Genomic DNA, 23,211 nt, shown 5'->3' on the forward strand with positions numbered 1-23,211 from the left:
CCCCCCCCCCCCCCTTTCTCTCTCTTTCGTCGTGAGTGCGCGTCACGAAAACCACTGATTGCGTTTCTCCTTTTGTCACTTTGCTCGCTCACTCTCCTTATCTCTTGAAAATTTCGCACAAACAATTCAACGCTATCGTTACACGAGATAACTAGCAATATGTGAGATAATAATTTATTTAAGAAGATAATTCTCCCTCGTATAAGATCCGATTTATCTCTTTCATCTCGGCTCACCTCTTCATTTATATTAATTAGTTTCATCGCCACCGGCGAATAAATTGAGATTTATTAAATGAGAAAACGTCAGACCGCGGTCGGATCGAGACGGTGAACTAACGAGAGGATACATAACGAGAAAATTTGCATCTCATCTCGCTGCGGCCGCCGTTTTATCGCGACGTATCGCCGGCTCGCATCGTGCTCGTTCTCGTCTGTCGACGCGCAGCGTCCACCAATTACGACTGCGCGCAGCGCAGCGCTACACGTAATACGCGCTAATTATTTTAACACCGTTACGTAATCATCGACCGGACGGTAGTTTTTGGTCGGCCTTTTCTGTCAAGGAGAAGTCGGCGTTCCTCGAGATCTGCGATCGTCAAGCGTGCGTAGAAGAAGAAAGTAAATAGATGATCGAACATAAGGATCTATCTCATTCCGCCATTCGTCGATACAATTATGCATAATTCGCGCAATAAGACCTGATCGAAGACGCGTCTTCGTTGATCCTCGTTACGGTACGCGCCCATAGACGCGCTCAGAAACGCGTTATTTGCGACACGACGCATTCTCAGTTAATAATCCGCGATTTCGCACACTTCCAGATTTGCATACCCGCTTATTTCACCCACGGTTTTCTATTTCTCACTTTTTTCTTCCTTCTTTACGCGAGACCTTTCAGATTACTCTATGCGGAGTAATCTTGAGTAATCCATTAGATGAGATTCTTTTCCCTCTCCTTTACTCTGTCTTTCTCTTTCTTTAAAACCTGTTCTTTATGCGTCATCATAAATTGATAACACGCACACGTCAAATAATATGCATTACCATTTTTCGTAATGTACTCATTCGCGTTTACATGCACCTGTTCCGATTTTTACCTCTCGTCTATCGCATGTAACGATATTTCCCATGCGCTTAATAAGCGTTTTACTCACATACTTGTCTTAAATATATATCACCTTCTCTCTCTCTTCCTTCCCTTCGAGCCAAACGGTATCCGTTTCGAGCTGTATCCTCGAGTATCAACCTTGTTGCCTCGTGGTGACTCGTTTCCAGTGACACTACTCGATAAGCGTATCTTCTCGCAGGGTATATCCCAGTCGTCGATGTAAATCATGGGGCAATGACGTCGACTCTTATCCCCACTTCATTTACAAAGTAAACATCTTCCGTATGATAAGGTTAAAGCAGCATGTGCGTTATAATTAACACATTTTTTATCTTCCTTTTTTCTTACGAAATTCTTCAAGAATCACGTTTATATTGAATTATTGGATTCTATATTAACTCTACAAATTTCGTCAAATTTAAAAAATTAGTGAAGAATCTCAAGAAACAATATGATATGATACAATATGATATGATTATTTTACATTGACGTTATAAATAGTTACTTATTATTCTTTTCTTCGCGTTAAGTCTTAACGAAATATTTATTTGAGAATGACTTAATATTCGATTACTTCAATATTATACATGTATTTTATTTTTATTTTTAAATAATCAAATATTTTCAGTAAATTTACCAAATATTCATAAGAAAATAAAAATATATAGATAAAAACATAAGAAACATATTCATATTTAAACAAATTCATATTTAAAAACATATTCATATTTAAACAAATAATCTATAAAATAATCTATAATCTATAAAAACAAAATATCTATAAAAAGGTTAAGAAACAAAAAAATAAGAGAACGTTTCATAGAATAAATACTTGGGAATATTTATTTATTTATGATATGATTTATGATATATATCACTGTGCGCCTGCGTCCAGATTTCTCAATTCAGCATTTCGTTCGTCGTAGCATTTCGGACTTTAACTTGTAGCGTTGACATTGACATAGATACAATTTAATTGGAGAAATACATATTAATTAACATGATGCCGACGAGAACCCGATTGAATATTTCAAGAGACAATGTATTTTAGTTACTCAACGAATATTATAATGCACGTTTATGTACGTATCCACGTGGATACGCGTCGTTTGCGACGCAGCAAAACGTTCAGTCGTAAAAAAGTACGCGACGTACATGAGAATCAAAACAATGGACAGAAAGAGCAACGTCATCTTTCGTCGGTTGCTAATCGTCGTCGCCTATCACGGCCGCGTGAACGGCCGAGTGCGATCAAAACAATCAACGTTTTCAAAACATTCCGGACCTTTAAGGAAGTTAAAGGATTTATCTTTGTGTCTCGCAAACTTTTTCAGATGTTCCATTCAGTCCTGAGCCAGCGAGCGACACGCACACGGGCCGCGTGTATAGTGCGTTAGTTATTTTTTCTCTCGGGCGATTAAAATATTCGTCGGCTCTTGAAATAGACTAATCATGTTCTCGTCGGCGTCGTGCCACTCAACTTTTTCGCTACCAACATGTCTTTTTTCCATCATTAATAATATCCAATTGAACAAACAACTTTTTGACATTCAAAACATATCAGCTATCATATCATTTATTACTGCATTGAGACAAATATATTTAAAAACTTCAAAGGGACATCAGTGTCCTGACTCTATTTTTTTGCTAAAACTATATTATATTAATGTATTTAACGAAGTGAAAGTAAAAAAGTAATTGTATTTTTAAAAAATAAAATTGGTAGCGAAAGGATTGACGCGTGTATATCTGTCTGATCGAAACGTGTCAGTGCCAGTGTCAGTGCCACGACAGAGTAGCCAGGATGCTGGATCGAGGAACCAGAATAGAGCACGCAGCGATGTCCAAGGTGTGTAAAATAATTCATTATATAGGAGTTACCAAATTTCAACGGACACACGAATTGACGAATTTAGATTAAACAGATATACGAAAGTATCTGCGAAAAGTTTTCGGGAATATAAAAGAAATCCCGAAGTGAACGTTGATACCTTTTTTTCGAACTTTTTTACTCGATTTACTAGGAAATTGCGGAGAAGTACCTCATCGCGACTCTATGCAAAACAGAGTCGATCTCTCGCATCGTATCCGTCCGTATCTGACGACGTTAGAAATCGACTTTGAGGAAAGTCGCTCTTTCTCTCTCTTTTGCTCTATTCCTCGATAGCGTTACAGCGAGAAACCTCTCGCGGTCACGTTTTCACACGTCCGCGCATTAAACGCGCCGCGATCGCATGACGAACCAACCCCGTTCCACCGATTTCTATGCACGCGCCAGGCACCATCGGTCATTTGTTGTCCGCTCCGTCGAGCAATTCTGCTCCGCGGCTCCGTGAAAGTTGCATCGCTCGCGCGGCATGTGGTACATTCGTGCGGTATGAGATCGTGAGTTATGTTCGCGAGCATGATAATTATCCGCAACGCCACTGTGAATTTTTACCTTTTTTTTACGATGCCACGTGGCATTCTCTCTGTCTCTTTCTTCTTCATCGCCATAGCTTCGCCTAACAAAAGCGCACTTTCTGTTCACTTGCTCGCCGGCGTAGTTAGGAGTAGACAGTCATCGATCTTTTCTACTTCGTAAATAACATCAATAAAGCTCCGTCTATGGGTCGTTTGATTCAATTGAAAGCCGACTTTTTCTCAATGGAAATTTCATTAGACACGATTTCGATCTCGGAGACGTCACATGTTTCAGTAATTGCTCATCAATTAATATCATGAAGAATTAAACAGAGAAATTGAGAAACTACTCGCGAATATGTAGTAGTTTTCGTAATCGCGCGGGAAAGATACAGATAAATTCCTTGTAATCCACTCGAGATGCGTCTTCACCGAGTTGAATCATTCAACTTATTGCATAAAGGAATATTTCGGTTGGTTCTACTCCCCTCCTTCCTTCCCAGGTGTGCTAGCACGGCAGAAATAGGCGTAAGCTTCATCAAGTGTTAGCATGGATTTCGCGTGCGCTCTCGACGCGTTACTTGACTCAGTCGTTGGCATGCTGCCTGTTCAATGTCGTCACGCGTCGTTTCGAACTTGCAGCTAAAAAAGAAAATATCCAACCATGAACGTAGCGCAACCTTAGCACCTTTTGCCATCTTGTTCTCTCTCTTTCACGTCTCTTTCCGCAACGTTAGCACATTGTTCCGGACACCAGCCGCATGCCGGTCATGCAACCTGCATTCTTTCTTAAGAGTCACCACAAACAAATGTGTCCCAACATTTCACTCCAGGAATTTCCCGACCATTCTCATTGGTTCCCCAGTATAAACTTTGACTTTCAAATGCATCGCGTTAGGAGAGACCAAGGCTAGTTGGCTACTGGGGTAAGTTGGCAAAACCGGTTATTTCTAGTATTTTCTAACAAGTTACAAAATTAAGTAAGATTTTTAAACATTTTTAAACATATCGAAGATAACTTTGAAATTTTTGCTTGCTTAATTCTGAAATCTGTTAAAGAGCAATAGAAATAATTTTGCCAACTTACTCCGGTGGCCAAATAGCCCCTTATACCCGCAACAGGTCACTATCATGACCGCATCTCCTTCTTGGCGTCATTGAAGCTTCAAATTTTCCGTATCGTAGATTCACATCGACGCGCTTACGTCTCGACTTCGACAACCGAGGCAATTGCATCTTTATCCGTTTCTCGATCGAGATGTGTATCTGCAATCGCATATTTTTAAGCCGAGCGCTATTTCAATATAAACTGTTGCACTTCACAATCAAACTCATACCTACAACCTGAAACTTCCGACATTGCAGCGTCGCCGTGATGCTTTTTAAGAGCCGTCGCGACGTCACGGTCCGTTATCACTTATCGTTCGGGAGGGCGGTGAAAGAGCGTCGGATACAGCGGAAGGGACAGGACAGGAGAGGGGAGGGTAGTCGAGGTACATCGCCTTGGTAGGGAAAGGGAGGGGGTTGATTCATCGCAGAGCCGCACTCGGCTTCACGCAGTCGTAGAACGAATCTCGTCCGTCCCGATCCTGGATCCGAGCGCGTCCAGCCAGTTACGCGTCTTCTACGCGAAAGTCAAGGACGCGGACGGGGTTCCGGAGCTCTCCGACCTTCGCGAACGCGCGCGTGCACTTCGAGTCGAGCGTGTGTTTCGCCGAGGTCAGTGTGCGTGTCCCGAGGGAGAAGATCTCGTGGTTGTGTCTCCGCGTAATTTTCGCGAATTAAAAATCGAGCATTTCCGAGTGTTCGGTCCGCTTGTAAATTTTTTTTTTTTTTTTATTTTCCGATGAAGGGAAGACTTTGTCTCTGAATGTTGGGCTTTCGAAAAAATTATCGTCATTATTGTCGAAAGAATAACGAATCCTTCAATCTCGATTATTGCGTAACGTAAAATAATTTGCACATTTGTAAATTCGGTTAAAATTATATTCAGAGTGAAGGATCGCGCGCGAAAGCGGTGTCTGCGGTGGAGGAAGTTTCGGATATGTTACGTAGGTTAGGAGAACTTCGAAAAAGGATATTTCGGTGACCACACAGTGAGTCATGCCTGCCTTCCATTCGAATGTCGTCAAACTTGTTAAATGTTGATGCATCACGCGGTATAGTCATTATTCTTGCGTCACTTCGCGAGTTTGCACACCGCCTCAGAACGGAATGCGATTCTACATTCTGAGAGGGCATTCGTGCCGAAAGATTCATCGTTCCGATTGAATAAATTAAATATCGCACTTTCTTTTCCTCCTCTCTTCAGGCAGAGCTCTTCCATCCGTCAAGTGTTATCGCAATGATCTTTTTTGACTTGTAAACAGTAATAGGAGCCAGACTATTCGTATTGCGAATGAAGGTCGTGTGAGTTAGCAAGTAACTTGTAGAGATAAGCTTTTTCTGCATCTCCAGTGAGGCTCGCGTGGGTTAAATCGGCTTTAACGCGACGATATGAATTATGCTCGAGCTCTTTATAACGAAGGCAGTACATGCCTACATTGCGTCCTAAATTGGTGATTCACCGCGTACATCGAGGCTCGTAACACTCGGGATCGCTCTCGTTCCGCGCTCACCTTCTTCGGCCGTAACGGAGATTGAATAATTTCGCGAATCGCCGATTACGTATGCCGCTTTGTCATAGGCGGTTAGTGCGAAGGAGTTTCTCGTGTTTGTATCAAGCATCAGCTGATAATGGTGGTCGCAATGCTCGCGAAATATGGGCAATCTGATTCAGGTACGTCTGATGTAATCGATTGTACATCAGTTTCACAGCAGGACACCACACTCAGTCTTAATCTTTGGCACGTTTAATTCGGGCTACTTCTAATTTCAGGAATTATCATATCTTTCAACTTTAAGAGAGCTTGTACATATGCAAATGTAATTTCCTCTAATTTTTAATATTCTGTTTGATAAAATTAGAGCGTAATGTGCAATTATGCAAGGTACATTGTACTTAAAGTTATTATTGCGAGAATGAGGGGCACAGGGGATCGGCAGCTGCGCAAGTACGTCGTCGTCGTTAAGCCGAGTCGCATAATTATTGCGCAATGGTGTTCCGCGTTCGCAGGCTGGCGATATTATGTTACGATAGAACGTGCGGAGAGGCGCGATTTATCTCGGCCACGCGGAGGAAACGAGGGATTTGTCCTAATGAATTGCACAGCGCTAAACAAACTCGAGCGAATGACCTGTAATTACGAGCGAGTGTGTTAGGACGTAATGACCTCGCAAGGTGCAAATACCGGATGAAGCGTGAGCCGACCTTAATATTCCAATCGGTTGTGCCTTTCATATGCAGCGAAACCGTGATACCGCTCGAATCTATTAAAAAAATCTGATGATTGAGAGTTACCGGCTTTCAAATTTTGCTCGATAATTATATCGTGGTGATCTATTGCGGATTTGTCGAGCGTTCAGCGTTCATTTGCAATTTTCTCTCACCGTTGAGTCGATTCTGTACTTAGATTTCGGAGTAATAATTTAAATACAATTGAAGTTTCGTAAGAATACGCGGGGGATACGTCCCCTTCGCGTCCCTCCGCACTTACCATCTAATCTACATGGTAATTGTACCAGTCAAAGCACGGAATTGTAATTCCTGCGATAATTTCACCTTTCGGAGCACGTTTGCTTCGTCTAGCGCGGCCAGGTTGCTTTATTTGCAGTCGGGTGGCATAATTGCCAAGTACACGTACGCGACGCGCGCGCGCGCGCATTCGTCGAAAAACACTAAAGTCTCCGGAGGCCGACTAGAGCGTTCGCGCGCGCGGTTGAAAGTCCTCTACCATCGATCCTTCCAGAGAACTCGATCGTGTTGCGCGATACGTAATCGCACGGGCTAAGAATGCACTGGAGAAAAAGGGAAAGAGAGAGAGAGAGAAAAAGAGAGACAGACGACTTCGATATACTCGGAACGGAGAAGCTGGCTTAATAACATTCCGGCCTGATGCCCCATGTGTGTAAAGCCCGTCTCACACCGGACGGAAGGCGCGGCGGATTGAAATTCGTCGCGGAGAAATTCCGCAATCTTTTCTTTCCGACACGGAGACCACCCGTCAAATCACGTCGTTGACCCCTTACCTCATCACGCCTCGTTCACGGCACGAAGTGCCAGTTTGTCTAAGATCCCTCGCCAATTCTTTCGTCATTACGATACTAGATACCTCACTCTGTGACAGACAATAAAAAAAGGTTGCCACGCGGTAAAAAATTGATTCGCGGCGAATGCGAGAGAGGAGTCGGGCCGAAATTAATTCTATAAGAACTAGTTTCGAGTTAATGGCGAATACCATACGTGTATCTTTTTTATTCGCTCCTTTTTTATTCATGAGGAATAGATGGCATTATGATGAAAATGATAACATGATGAAGACATAATAAGAGTGACTATGAACATGGTAAAAATTATCATAAATGTAGTAAAAATTATCATGTTTATTATGTTTTAATAATAACATATTTATTCTATCTAAATTTTTTATTCAAATCAAATCTAAATTTTTTATTTAAATAAAATAAACAATTTCATGAAAAGTTAAGGTTAAAAAAATATATATATTTTCTTATTTTATTCCTTTTGTTAAATAGACCAGCTATTTTTACAAAAGTTACCGTTTTCTATTAGTGTCGTAATTAACCATGGTTAGGGCAATTAGACGTGTTTGACGATAAAATGTTACAGTAAGATAATATTGTTTTCGATTTAACGCGTTACCTTAGATCATAAGAAATACAAGTTATGTCGCTTGTACGCGATATATTTCGACTCGAATCGCAGCAAGAGTACTTTACTACGGTAAGTTTCCTGCGGCGTTCGTTACCCGATTAATTATTAACGTGAGTGGCCGCGTTATAGTGTATTTATAGCAGGAAAGCCGCGCGACGCGGAATATCATCTCGACCAACATCTTCCAATTAAGCGTGCGCTATTCTTGGCGATGTCGGTGATTAGCCAGTCTTAATTGTGTTGGGTTCAGGATACGTTAAACTTGGGGAATGTTTTCTTTTTCGTGCGTTACCTAACCGCACGCTTTTCACAAGAGAACAATGTTCAGGATACGTATCAGTACTCACCAGCGGGGTAACTGCGCGCTCCAGATACTTAGATCAGAGAAATGTCTCACGGAGATGCGACGAATAATAGTCGTGAGAAGTGCTGCAAAGGGGGTTTTACTTGAAACCTACGTTACATAGTCAGAAAGTTTTTGGACAAGATAGAAAAACACGATATTGCGAAACTATCTTATTTTTTAAGGCAATTTTACCAAAGTAAACAGAGTAACTTTCAATATCCGGCATATCATCCATTAACGCGTTCCAGTGTCTCATAGTGTCCAAGAACTTTGCAACGGTACTATACAGGCGGGGGATGGTTTTAATCTTTTAAATAGTACTGCCTGAAGCCTCTTCTTTTAACTACAGATATATTTTTGACAGTTACAAAATTAAATTTTATTCATTCACACTGAGAGGGAAAAATCTGAAAAATAAAAGAATATTTAATAGATACACGAAGAGAGAATATTGTAGTAAAAATTACAATACAGTTTTAGTACTTCAGGAATAGACTGACACTATAATAAAAATTATAAAATATAGTAAGAGTGACTATGAACATGATAAAAATTATCATGTTTATGGACATTTTTATTATGTTTTAATAATAACATATTTATTTAAATCTAAATTTTTTATTAAAATAAATAAATTACTTTCATGAAAAGTTAAGATTTAAAAAAATATATATTTTTTTATTTGAAAGATATTAGTAAAAAAATTTGTGAAAATATTAGTAAAAGATATTGATGTATGTTTATTAGTATTCCCATCGAATAAATACTTTTTACTTCATAGATCTTTTTTCTCTCAATGTATATGTACAGTGTATATATTGAAAAATAGATTAAACCTAGATACTCCCGAGACATATATGTTCTTGTTTTCGTACGATAAAATTTGAAAGTACGGGAAACAATTTCAAGTTTTTCGAGACAAATCTTTTATTTGTTTTAACCCTAGAACCCTGAACATTGAAAAAATAAAGTAAAATTGATCCAAACTTTTCAACTTTTCAAACATCAGCGTTCTTAAAAATGTTTTGATTTTTCATTGTAGATGCTTTCAATTTCATTAAATCACAAAAACATTAATAGATTCATTACTCGATTACTCGAAGTTTTCTACGCTAATTAAAAAATTTTGAAATTGAATTTCGATTATTATTCCAGAAGCAATGAGCAAATGAAATGTGTTGAGTAAACTAACTCATGTTTAGAGTTTACATAACTTTTTGATGTTTAGAGTTCTAAGGTTAAAGTCATGAGTTACCTCGAATTACCTCTGTGCGCGTTCTCGTTGATATCGAGCGACTTTTTCTCGTCAGATTAAGATCGTTGGAGCACGTGCGCGAATACGAAATTGGTCGTGCTCTGTACGACGTATGTTCCGTGTTTTGTCGGGGGACGTAAACTGCACTAATGCAAATAATCCACGGCCTAGGTCAATGTGCATTACGCATTGGCAGAATACAAACGACGCGTTCGCCCTCACTCTTTTCCCCTTTCTACCATATGCACGAAAGGTGAAATCTCCGGTGCATTTGCATTGTGCACGCTTGCGTTGGCGATTGCATTGTTCTTGGTGCTTTTTACGGACCATTGGAAAAACGCAGCTGCGCTTTCCCTTTCAGACCGGCCGATTCCCCTCCACCTTCGAGAACCTCGCCAGTCGTAATTGAGTGGGATTGTATATTACAAAAATAATCCCATTTCTCAAGGTGTTGTCGTTGCTTGTGTTTTGCCGATCGCGTTACATCGAGCATAAAGTGTTAAAGCGCAGTCGAGCGCGACGGATAGCGGACGCAAAGCAATTAATTATATTATTGCGAATAGTCAAAGGCGCGCGTTACGATATCGACTTTGCGGTCATTAATATTCTTAACCGATGCGTAACTGTGTTGTACGAGATGTTTCTGAATTCGATAAGAGTGGGGAAGGAGAAGGAAGGAGGATTGATAACGTACATGAAGCATCTCTTGATCGCGCGAAAAGCGGTACTTTTTGGAATTCTTGGCCTTTCGCGCAACGCGGAATGAAATATTATCCAGCGGTGGACAGCTTGGGAACACTTCGGACGCCGATGAGTAGGCTACACGGGTATCAACGTATCGGTGTGGTATTTCGTGCTCCTCCAGCTGCCGGGGTCCACGGCGAAAGGTTGCGTCGAGGCATTAAGTCTTCCTCTCGTCGATAGTTGCGCGAGAATTTCTCTTTCTACTCCTGCGAATCACGCCGCGATAATTAACGCGCTTGAAATACCCGCATGCTGGGAAAAAAGTCCGAGAGATAAATTTCTCTTTAGTTTTGCGTTATCTGTCACACGAAAAAGGATGGAAGATATTTGCGGGATAATGAAGGATGGATATTAGACTCGGCTGGTCTGGATATTTGTTCCGCAATCATTAGTGTTTTTATGCCCCTGATTCTATTTTTTTTTTACTACAATCTATGTTTTAGTTTGTGTAAATGTAAATATTTGATTCAAATCAAACAAATGTTTGAGTCAAAGCAAGTTGATATCGCCTTGCGGGAGAGAGAAGAAGCTCTCGCGGAAATCGCGGAGGGCGAGAAGCGTGACGTGCGTGCCGCGTTTAGCGCGATTTTTCAGCGTAACGAGTGTAACATAACCGTTAAACGCTGAGTATTCATGACGGATGCAAAATGTAGGGTAGATAGCGAGACGAAGAGCTTGAATGTTTCTTCTATCGGCCGCGATCTACCGTGAAGTCTAGCATGAAACGAAATGCGCGCCGCGTGGATTCTGTTTTGCAGCTTGCGTGCTCACGCGATGCACCACCAACACCACCGCCGGTGGTGGTTGGTGACGGTGGCGTGCATAGCGAAATAGGGAGAAGAACGAAGAGTCGCGATAATCGCTGGACTCGAGGTGGCTTTGTGGTAACTCCGGAATTTATCTTCCGCACCGCAAGCCGCGGATATCGCAGATCGATATCGTGTCGGCCATCAATTGCGGCGGAAGCATTAATCGTGTGAGTTTTGCGTGCGAATCGCGCGCGCCGCGCTACTTAGCTCACGTTTCCTATATGCGACGCATGTTGTTTTTCGAGACTCGAGAATTACGACGCGCTGAGCGCAAAGATGCGCACATACACAGGGTGTCTGACAATTCGTGACACGTGATCATTGTGTGCAGGTAAAACTCGTCAAACTGAACATAAAATTCCTCCACCATTCGCAAATAACCATGTAAAATTTTGAATTATTAATTCAAGAAGATTGACGATACGGCAGACGAACTGCGATGGCGTCATGTGTGTATTAGATGAAACCGAATAAAAAAATGTTCTCTGCCATTTTACAAATGATACATAGACTTTTAGTTATTAATTAAAAAAATTGGCCGGGATAATGCACTAATCTTCTTTAATTAATAACTAAAAATCTTCGTGGTCATTTGCAAAATGGTAAAGGACTTTTTCGGTTTAGTTTAACGTAATGTACAAGCAGACACTGAAAAAGGGATTTTGTTGCCGAGACGAAATTTGGTTAAAATGAGCTAAATGTTTGGTAATTGCGTGTTTGCTAACAAATTTAATTGCCGCTCAGTGTGTTTTGCTTTTTCAATAATATACAGGGTGTCAAATAAGTCCCGGGACGGCAAGATAACTCGGCGGGGGAGCATTTTAGGAAAAAATGTTTCAGACAAAAGTTGTAAGGCTTAAAAAAACGCATTCAACGATAGTAGTTATTTGACATAAGATGGCGTCGCCAAGATCAGAACAAGGTCAACTTTGCTTTTTTAAATAGAAACACATATTTTTTATTACGGCATTTTATTCTACGTAAAAAAGCAAACAACTTTTGCTTGAAAAGTTTTTTATACGACCTCTATTTTCTAAGATATTTACGTAAATATTTACAAAATTATTGGTTTCAATAATTTTTTACTTGAATTCTATCAAGTTTACCGAAAAATAACTTTTTAGTACTGCATTTTCTTGCATTTTCTTGAAGTACTAAAAAGTTAACACAAAATTCTGAAAAAATTTACAAAGCTCTATGAAAACAAAATAAGCAATTTTTATCTCTTGATATTTTTCGGTAAAGTTGATAGAATTCAAGTAAAGTATTATTGAAACCAATAATTTTGTAGATATTTACATAAATATCTTAGAAAATAGAGGTCGTATAAAAATTTTTTTCAAGCAAAAGTTGTTTGCTTTTTTACGTAGAATAAAATGCCGTAATAAAAAATATGTATTTCTACTTAAAAAAGCAAAGTTGACCTTGTTCTGACCTTGGCGATGCCATCCTATGTCAAATAACTACTATCGTTGAATGCGTTTTTTTAAGCCTTACAACTTTTGTCTGAAATTTTTTTTTCTAAAATGCTCCCCTGCTGAGTTATCTTGCCGTCCCGGGACTTATTTGACACCATGTATGTACTTAAAACAAGTAAAAAATTCGTAATGCCGAGCAAATCGTATGTACTAAATATTTTTTTAGTTCCAAATACAAAAATAATTTTTTCAGTGCACGACGGCTGAAGTCGCCATCACAACTCACGTATGTGATACTAATCTTGATAATTCAAGATTTTGCGTGCGAATCGCGCGTACCAAGATTTGGTTGTTTGCGAAATGGAGAAATTTTGCGAACAGTTCGATGAGTTCTATCTTTATACAACAAATGTGTCAAAAATTGTCAACATCCTGTATACAGGGTATCACCTTCATAATCTCTTGTGCGGACGTAGAGCGGATTGAGATGAATACAAAAGTTCTATACCATTTTGTAATATTCGCAATAATAGTCGAGATATTAATTAAAAAATATTGATGAATGATAATGCACGGTAGATGAGCTGCAATTGCGCCGTCTATCGTTGTATACGTGTACATTAAGTTAAACTGAACAAAAAAGTCCTCTACCATTTTGCAAATGACAATATAGATTTTTAGATATTAATCAAAGAAAATTGTTACATAATTATGTACCATAATGCACAAATTTTCTTTAATTAATATTTAAAAATATATGTTGTTATTTGCAAAATGGTAGAGGACTTTTTTGTTCAGTTTGACTTAATGTACAAGTATACGGCAGACGGCGCAATTGCAGCTCATCTATCATATCGCGCATTATCACTTACCAATCTTTTTTAATTAATATCTCGACTATTATTGCGAATATTGCAAAATGGTATATGACTTTTGTGTTCATCTCAATCCGCTGTACGTCCTTACAAGAGATTGTGAAGATGATACAGGACACCCTGTATGTATTAACGCGAAATAAGCCAGCAGCCCCTCGGTATCATTGAGAAGTACTCGTTCGCGGAAGAAGTACATGATGTTTCCGCAATAAAACTAATGTCCATTAACTCTTTCTGTTTCAGGTAAGTGCCAACAGATGTAACTAGTAATTTCGAGGAATATATATATGTGTGTGTATTACACGGACCTGGTGACTCGTTAACGTAGCTGCGCGCGAAGGGTGAGTTTGCGTTTATTTTGCGACATAAGCGAACGCGGTTCTCCACTGTATAATAATATTGCTCAAAAATGCACGCGGAACTTTCAATTAATTAACACGTCGATCGAACGTCCCGCCCGGCTGCATGCGCCGCTCTCCCGAATTACGAGTTGTGCGAGAGAGTTAATTACAGCGGAATTCTATTGATACGTGGCCGGTTTCGCGAGCGATGAAGATAACGTCGAAGGAATTGCGCGATAGAATCGTGTTAAGTATTTTATACGTGTTTTTTTTTCCTCGCGCTAGAGCCGCGCGAATCGAAAATATTCTCGGTGAGACTTGTCGCTGAATTCTTTTTCATTTCCTTATTACTCGGCGACTTGCGCGTTAAACAAGCTAACGCTGCGCAATAATCATTGTCAGTATAATCGCCGGCCGCGCGAGATAATCTTCCATTGAAACGAGTGCAAGCTGACGGAACGCATTGCGGGTAAAATGCAAATTGCATAGCCGCAACAACCACGCGCGTCTACCTTTACGCAAAATGAGCTGCTTAGCATTCAATGAATAGCAGCGTCTGATTCATCAAGAAGGCGCAAGAAACACGCGGCGCGCGAAGCAGGTTAAAAAGCGTTCGGGCCTTCGACACGCGGCGGACGGATTAGCGGTGCGTGCGGGTCAGCGGCGGGCAGGTTCGATCCACGTGATAGATTCCCACGATAGGTGGGTCGAGACGAAGGTGCATTTCTTGATCGCGGATCGAGGAATCCGTGCCAGGGGAACGGTTCCGCGGCAAGAGTCAGCTATCACTGGCGATCAGATTTCTCGCGGGCAGATTTCCGCGCCTGCACGCACGAGTCGCCTCGTGTCATTGCAAATTGTACATTTCCGCGAAAGGCTGAGAGAAAATTGGCCTTACCATATGGTAATACTATAGTCATGAAAATAAAAGGGAGTATATATTCGTGAATAAAATTGAAAGGGTGCAAATTACTCGAGTAATTTTACTTTACGCGAGGAAATCTTCTTTCGTTCATTTTCTTTCAAATTTCATTTTATATACACATTCTTTTGCATTTTATCATGCTTTTGTAGTTCAAGAATAAACTGTCAGTAAAGTCTACCTTGTTAAGGAACATAGTAAATTTTGTTAGATACATAGCAAATTTTTTAATAGTACACATTTCAATTTCTACAAGTAATACATATGAAATGCAAGGATAATGAATTGCTGCAAAATATCGATCTACCTCTCGATTACAAAGCTCTATAATAATTTTTACTGTAAAATTCCCTTCGTGTACTAACAATATATTAACTTAAATCTAAATTCTTTTATTTAAATAGAGTAAACTGTTGTCTTCATGGAAAACTGAGATTTTAAGGAAATGTATATTTTCTTATTAGAAAAACATTTTCAGCAGCCCGATCAATATCTATTATTCCTTAGATATCTTTTTCTCTAGGAAAAGAATTTTATATTTTCGTAGTATTTTTTTCTATCAACAAGAAATCACCTTTTGCACAATGGCATATATCGTGGGAAGGGAGGTTACGTTATTTTTTTTACCCTTTTCCGGCGGATTCAATATCTGCAAGATCTATCCGCGGAATCTCGGAGAAAGCGCATTCAATCAAGGCGTATCTTACGGAAAATATATAATAACGGTCATACGTTAGCGTTAATTTCATTCGTGCGCGTTTGCCGAGAGTCACGTCGTCGACCCGGTGAAATCGAAATTCACCTTTCCCGTCTCGTGTGTGTTAGCCCTGAACCGCTCGATCAGCCGCTCGCGTAGCGTGCGAATTTGCCTCGCGGCTGAACGGTAGGCCCGCGCCGATAATTGCGGAAGACAATTTTGTTAAGGTCCCTGTCTTGTGCGGCGCGGCGCGGATCGGTTCAGCTCGGCGCTGCGGCCGAAGATTCCCGACAGCGAAATACACATTAATGCGAGCAGCAAACCGTCTCGCCGGCTCATTAGCATCCGCGAATCGGACGCCGTTAATTATTTCCATTATCCCGTGCCATTCATAATTCAACGGCGCATAATTCAACGCGTGCGTGGCTGCACGCGCGGAGGTATGCTAGCGGAGGAGGGTCTCGCGCGGTCGATCTTGCAAACGCTTTCGCGCGCGAGAATATGTATCTTTCACTTGTTGTAATACAACATCACGCGTGTTGCGGGGTGTTGCGGGTTGTTTCTCTGTGCTTTTTGCTCTCGCGAGCTTCTTGCTCGCCGTCCCTCGCGCTATTTTGCACGCAACATATCTCTTCTTGTTAATATCCACGCGAGTCGAGTGTTTAATTTCCTAATTACTTCCATCTCGCGCGCTATTCATAAATTCAGCGGCATTCGCGCCGTGTGCAAACGCGATCGCGAGCGAAACGGTGCTGCGAACGAGAAGAGAAGAAGAGGGAGATGGAAAATGGCGAGATTGCCGTGGCGAATTCTTCGATTTCGTGGTAGGAAGAGATTAAGCCCTCCCGGAAACGATGAGCTTCCTTGAGCGTGTCCGACTAATTTTCTGAACGGCAACACTGGATAACGATAAGAGGCTCGTTAAATTTCCTTTAATTGCATCCCAAGTTTATTTGCGGCTGGTTTGCAAACTTTTTAATCATTCTCGCGGCCGCGATACTCCGTGTATGGTATGTTCGGCGTACACTTACTCGCCGCGTTGCAAATGCTAAAGGCCAAATTAAGAAGAATGCTGTTGATTTCAGCATTCTGGCGAGAATAATTTGGCGAATTCCCAAGAATTAAACAAGAACAAAAGCTTCTCTTGACCAGTCGAATTTTTTTTACGTAGAAATGGAATATAAAATGTTATTCATCCCTTGTAACTTTAAGAAAACTTTACTCAAATTAAAATTTAAATCGTGTAGCGCAACGATCAGAATTGAATTTTGGAAATTAGAAAGTTAGTCTATATCTCCAAGAGAATCTATTTGAGCGTCAGGCAATGTCCTCAAATAAATTCTTCGGGAAAAGTAGATTTCAAGCTTACAAACGTAGAGCTAAAAGAGATGGACCGTTCTCTTTTCGTAATGGCACGGTATTTTTATCAGACGATGATCGATAGCATTGCTTCGTTTCCGCATTGGGCGCGGCATAATTTCAGGAAAGTGGATTTCGCGTATAATGGTATGAAGCTCCAATAGAAATTGATACACGTAGGCTTGGTCGACAGATTTCTTAACGGCGTGATAAACGATCGCGAAATGTGTTCGAAGCAATTTATTCCCGGGGAGATGCTGGTCAAAGATAAATCGTTGGTCATAACTCTAATTGCGATGAGATAATTTCGTAGCACGCATGTACACTCGTGTCGATATGTAACACTTACACATAGTGCGACTGTGTAACTGTCAAGAGTCGTCTAGCTTCAAGAATTCGCAAATATTTGAAAATCCCTTCCTCCAAAACTCAAGTTCAAATATTCCAGTCGTGTGTAATAAAAACAGCAAAATAATACAAGCCATTATTTTTTAACATAAATAAATGTATATAACATTCGGTAGATATAGAAAGATTGACGATACTTAAAATTACACGAAATCGATAAGTTCAGTACAACCGTCTTTGCATTTTTTTTATGTTCTTTCGAATGCACAATTTTTTTGTGGAATTTTATACTTACACTCAGCTTACTTGATCGGAAACAAGGTTTTGCTCGAACGACAAAGGAATAGAGCCTGTTCTTTCCTAAGAGGAAGTTGACAGACGTTCGCTCGATGCGCGTCGCGACAAAGGCTCTTCGTTTGCGAAACCGCCGAGTCGTCTTTCGCTCAAAAACCACCCACGTACGGTTTCCGTCTCGCCTCGGGGCTTTCTCCTCGTGTCGGGCCCTTGTGCAATCGTCACAGCGGATCAAACGCCGACAAATGAGGAAATCGCCCGGAACGTCTTGTACACGAGAGCGGGATTGTCCGCCATGGTCGTTCACCCTCCGTCAACTTTCTTTGCTCTTTGCGATTGTTCACTTCGCGCCTTAAACCAGCGGATGCGCCTTCGACCACAGATCCTTCGGCAAGTTTTAAGTCAATTCACGGCTGTAGCAAGCTAAGTCCATAGTCTGCGAGACAGATTAGCTCTTTATATATAAATACAACTTGATATTTGAAGTGAAGTTGCAAGGAAGTGAAGTTACAAACAGATGAAATCCACTTATTTACAGCCGGTTGCTGGTAAACATTTCTCTCCGTGTAGCTAGACTTTGAATAAAAATTCCCTTATTCTTCATTCCTGCTCAACTTGAACGACGTTGGTGGACAACTGTATTATTTGCATTTAATGACGAATCTTTTAGATCCGACTTAATCCTAATGGACAATCGCGGCCTCGTTGTTCGTCGGGACCGTACTTAACCTCGGAGCACAAGCATCGTTCCGTTGTCCACCAAGATTAATTCTGATTGTGAAGAACCGCGCGGTTAAGAACGAGAAACTCAGCTAGATGGTTAAGAGGATATCCGCTGGTCTTAAGACGTGCCGAATAGTCCCATTTTCTGCGTCGTAGAATGTCGATTTTTTGGTCCCTCTTTCTCTCTCACCTCTACGCGTTAGCGTGTTCAGGTATCCCTTCGGGAGCGAGAGCGGGCGCAAGAACAGGACGGAACAGACGACCTCGCCCACGTCTCATTATATGATTACATAAACATGACAGACGTGAGCCTCCACGGCGCGGCTGGAACGAACAAGTTATCCGGCACGGCCAACGCGCTGACGCGCGGAGGCCAATGATGTTAAATGCGAAGGCCCACTTAACGTCACTTTAGTCAGCTGGGTGTGACTGCCTTCACGATACTTCTGTCCTCTATACCTCGCCGGGAATTGCGGAAATTGACGCTTGCGTGTACTCGAGATCTCTCAATGTATGCCATCTCTCAATGGCACAAGACGCTACGTCCAAAATAAGTGTTATCAAAAGATTTTCCTCTTTTTTTCCTCTTTCACGAGACTGTCGAAAATGCACGGCATCGGAGAGCATTGAGGTTCAGCATTGCGCGAAAGTGTAATTTCGAACGACTCGTATGAAACACTATACCTTCGGCGAGAGAGATTACATTACCGATGGCATCATGCAAAAATGAAGCCTGACGTAAAGGTGTCGTTCGGACACGTAAAGGATAATGCCGCGTCGTTCCGGCGCGTTCGGCGTGGTTGCACTTGCGCTTCGTGGGAAGATACATACAATAGTGAGAAAAGACGCGTCGCGACTCAAAACGCAATTTGCCGTGGAAAGGCGCGATGCGTCACGTCGTTTCTTCACTCGGCTCGGGCGTTATTAGCGCGAACACGTGCTCGACGATTGATAATATCGCGCAAGTGGAAATAATAGGAACGTGAAATAGTCTCGTCGTCGGCGCAGAATCCTCTCGAATAAATTACCGTAATTCGTGAACTCGAGGCTTTTGCTGATCTCAAAGTTTCGCAAGAAACGTGAGCCGCGAGTTATAGGTCAGTTGAAAATTGTAGCAAATTAATAACGATGATTTATTTTTATTTTATTCTATAATTTATTTTATAATTTTGTTAATTTTATTTATAACTTTATTAATTTTATTATTCTATTATAATATAAAAAATTTTTAATTTATAATTATTAATTAATTTATATAATTTATTTCTATTTTATTCTATAATTTATTATATTTCTATATTATATTCTATAACAGATTCTAGAGTTTTTTTAAATTTTTTTAAAGATACACATGGAGGAAATATTGTAGTAAAAAGTACATGCATAACATTTTCAAACAAATATATAGTAATGCTATAGTTCAGCTCCACCATAATGCTATATAGTTCAAAATTTTAAAAATTTTATTGTGATTTTTGCTATGATATTTTGTCCGTGTACTTGGTAAAGTACGAAAGATATTTAAATTATGAAACAATTAATTATTATCAATTAAATATTCCTTATTCTTATTAATCCTAAACATGTGTGTGTGTGTGTGTGTGTGCATGCGTGCGTGCGTGTCGCGTGCGTGTGTGTGTGTGTGTGTGTGCAAGACTGCGTGTTTGGAGTTCTTCACGTATCGCGTCATTTCTATTGCAAATAAACGAGAGTAATAAATAGCTATTCGTAAAACTAGGCCGCGTAAATCTTCGCGAACTTGTCGGCATCGTTAATTATCCCGCTGGATGTGATTGAGTTCCCTTTCGACTTGTTTGTCCGGTTCACGGGTGGTCCCTCTCTCTCAGTGAGGCGCGCGTGGTAAAATCGCACGACTGATTATGCCGTTAAGCTCAAGTTTTCGGCAATAAAACGGACACAGGCCGTGCACGCGGCGCAGGAGACGCGTGTTTAGAAAGTGTGACGACTGTTTGCACGATCGCGCTAATAGCGGTCACTTTAATTGAGATCGCCGGCTGACCTATGAGTCATACTCGTGATTAACGTCCGTTAGGAATCGGCTCATCTCGCGAGTTTTTTCTCTCGTCGCGCGATTATTCCCATCGGCGTCTAATTGCACGTAGTCACGCGGAAAGAGAGCGTCTCTTAAATGCTGATTCGCGATCGTGATAACTGCAGCCTGCGCACGAGAAATGAGCGCTTATTAATGCACGATCAGTCTCAACGTCTATAATCGAGTCGGGAGAAATTGTGTTTCTCCTTTTTCTTGTTTATAAAATATCGTGTTCGATTGTTTGTGCCGAGGCATTTGCGCTGTGACACGAGATAATTCTCGCGACGTGCACATACACTTAGGCTAACAAGGCGCCGTGCTTAATGTATCATTGTAAAACGACTTGTGCCGACATGAAACGCGAACATTGTACGAGACAATAGTGGGACCACCACAGCGTCGTGTATGACGTGTTTCTCCGCGAGAAAACGTCTGGCCTTACGTAAGCGTGGAAACCGTGCATTATACTTATGTGGCGAACCGGGCGGACTGCTCACGGTTAGAGGCACCACACCGTTCGTCCGTCTGGTTCACCTTTGCTAGGACGGTCGGTGCTCTTCAAGGCCGAGGTGAAGGCCTCCCGCAAACCCGTCGCTCCCGCCAGTCGGTCTAGGTCGTCGGGCCGGATGAACGAATCCTGGCTTCGCTTTGGTTCCTTCAACGCGTTTGCCTGTGTAATCCCTTGGAGGTTGAACTCGTCACGAGCATAAATCAAAGTCGGAACAAAGTTGCCGTAAATTAGATAATCTGGAAAATCGGGAGTATCAAAGATTCAAAGGTCGCTTTGAATCTTTTGAAATTTACTTTGATCTCGTAGATGTGCCGGATATATAAGAATAATTGAGAGGAACAATAGGTCCAGGAAACTGGAACCCTTCGGCGACAATGAAACGCAAGTGCTCAGGTAATTGTCATATTTACATAATGCTTGAACTTGACGACTTGATAATAAATGCCAGCTGGTCGGGTGTTACTGTCGGACACGATCGTTTTCCGCGAGCGACATGAAATAGAATTCCATCGCGCGCAAGTTTCCTCGCCATCGCGGTCGTTCGGCGAATCCTTTGTTCAATTCCTACCTGTCGTAGACCGGTTATTCGATCTCGCCGGGAGCTCGACTGCCACCTGACGAGGTCTGCCACGCTGTCGCTGTATCGTTGCTACGTGACGCGCCGGAGAACGTCGCCGGAAGCTGCGTTGAGCAGGCATTAATAATGGATGCCGCGAGTAGATCAAGACAGAACGGCGGCACTTAGACTGAATCGACGCCGGTCGCCTTTCGCTCAGTAGTTTAAACAGATTATCGCTCTGCGAGCTTGGCAGAACGATGTTTTAGTCCAGTGTGTAGTCTGTGTGTGCGTGTGTGTGTGTGTGTGTGTGTATGTGTGGAGACGAAAGGAAGTGAACGTCCGGGCGTCTCCGACGTAATTTGAGGATGTGGTAAATCGTGAGAATGCGACAAAAATCGTATTTCTAACGAATTCTAGCGGTGCGCGTTGCTGAATTATTGTGCCGTTCGCGGAAAAATTGTCTACTTAGTGAGGTTGCCTTGGCAACGCGTATAAAGCTGTTTGAATACTGCTTCGGAAGATATATAGCTGGAGGCGCGAGCATCTCAACGGCAATCCTGTTCCGATACGATCTACGACATTAATCCCGCACCGTTATTACGTTGCGCGCGTCAGTCTTCATTGTCTCCGAAACTTTATGTTCGGTCTTCCCACTTCCGCGATCGGTTGCTTCAGGTATTTTATCAAACCGTCACTCGGCCCGGCTAAACCCGCATGACCCTCCAGCTAAAGCTTACTCATCGTTCGTTCTCCGCCAGGATTAGCTATCTTGGTTTGAAAGGTCGCAAAGAAAGGTATTTCTTTGGGGTTTTTTTACAGGGAAATAGATAAATCGAACAATGTTAAATTTTACGTATTCTTTTAACCTTATTTTAACCTTATTCTTTCAACCTTATTTTAATTTTATTTTGAGAATATATTTTTATTATCTGAGTGATAAAAACGCTCTTCTTTTGTATGTTAAATTCTAATCATTAAAAAACGCAAAACTAAAAAGATTTTCTTATCCAGAAGAAATATGGCACTTGCCTAAACTAGAACAAATTTATTATTATTTTCTTTATTATTTTCTTTTTCTTTCTTATAAAACAGTTTGAGGGAAAATTAAAATTGTTTAATAAAAAGACCACAATTTTGTCCAAAATAGTAATATTGGCTCAGTTTAGACACGATAGTTATTTTTCTTGAATTAAAAAATCTTAATTCTTGTGTTTCATATATTTTAGGAGAACTGAATCACTTATATTGCTTATATATATATTTTTTTTTGCGAGCTCCTAATAACCAGGATATAATATACAAAAGGAAAGCGTTTTTGTTGCTTAGACAATAAAAGTATATTTTTGAAACAAGGTTTAAGGAATATGCAAAATTTAATGTTATTCAGTGTATTTTTTATTTTACAAAAAACTCCGGGGAAATACCATTTTTGCGATCTATTAAATGAGATATTAGGACCTTAACTTAGTTTCCGCCCGCAAATGTTAGATGGCAATGCAAACAGTTCTAGTAGTCATTACTAACGAAACAGGTAGTTTGTGATTAATTTCGACATTTCTCGATAACATTCAGTCAGCATACACAATTATTTTCCTAAACAACAATTTCTTTTGCTTTGTGAAAAATGGAACGCGATAAAGTGTTTTTTCGACATGTGCTTTTGCACTATT

The 23,211-nt window shown here is 40.9% G+C and overlaps 2 protein-coding genes across 9 annotated transcripts in view; one reads left to right on the forward strand and one right to left on the reverse strand.

The window, feature by feature from the left end:
• The window catches only part of LOC116848392 (acetyl-CoA acetyltransferase, cytosolic), a 12,764-nt gene extending 11,426 nt beyond the window's left edge, over positions 1-1,338 (reverse strand). Inside the window, exon 1 of one of the 3 annotated variants that reach the window (XM_032824433.1) lies at positions 1,181-1,338. The gene's annotated coding sequence lies outside the window, so the exon portion shown is untranslated. Of the gene's footprint in view, positions 1-1,156 lie in introns of all 3 variants that reach the window. The other 2 variants (XM_032824434.1, XM_032824435.1) reach the window with 2 other exon arrangements.
• Positions 1-23,211, forward strand: part of LOC116848387 (ensconsin-like) — a 215,346-nt gene that overhangs the window by 7,412 nt on the left and 184,723 nt on the right. For 2 of the 6 annotated variants that reach the window (XM_032824416.1, XM_032824420.1), the window contains exon 1: positions 5,353-6,292. The exons of 3 other annotated variants lie outside the window; for them this stretch is intronic. In XM_032824416.1, coding sequence (XP_032680307.1) covers positions 6,250-6,292 — 43 coding nt within the window. In that variant the 5' untranslated portion in view covers positions 5,353-6,249. Of the gene's footprint in view, positions 1-5,091; positions 5,233-5,352; positions 6,293-23,211 lie in introns of those variants that run through there. One more of the 6 variants, XM_032824411.1, reaches the window with a different exon arrangement.

Source organism: Odontomachus brunneus, unplaced genomic scaffold (assembly GCF_010583005.1).
Source record: "Odontomachus brunneus isolate Ranch 3 - 2012 unplaced genomic scaffold, Obru_v1 Obru_scaffold_094, whole genome shotgun sequence".
Classification (NCBI taxonomy): Eukaryota; Metazoa; Arthropoda; class Insecta; order Hymenoptera; family Formicidae; genus Odontomachus; species Odontomachus brunneus.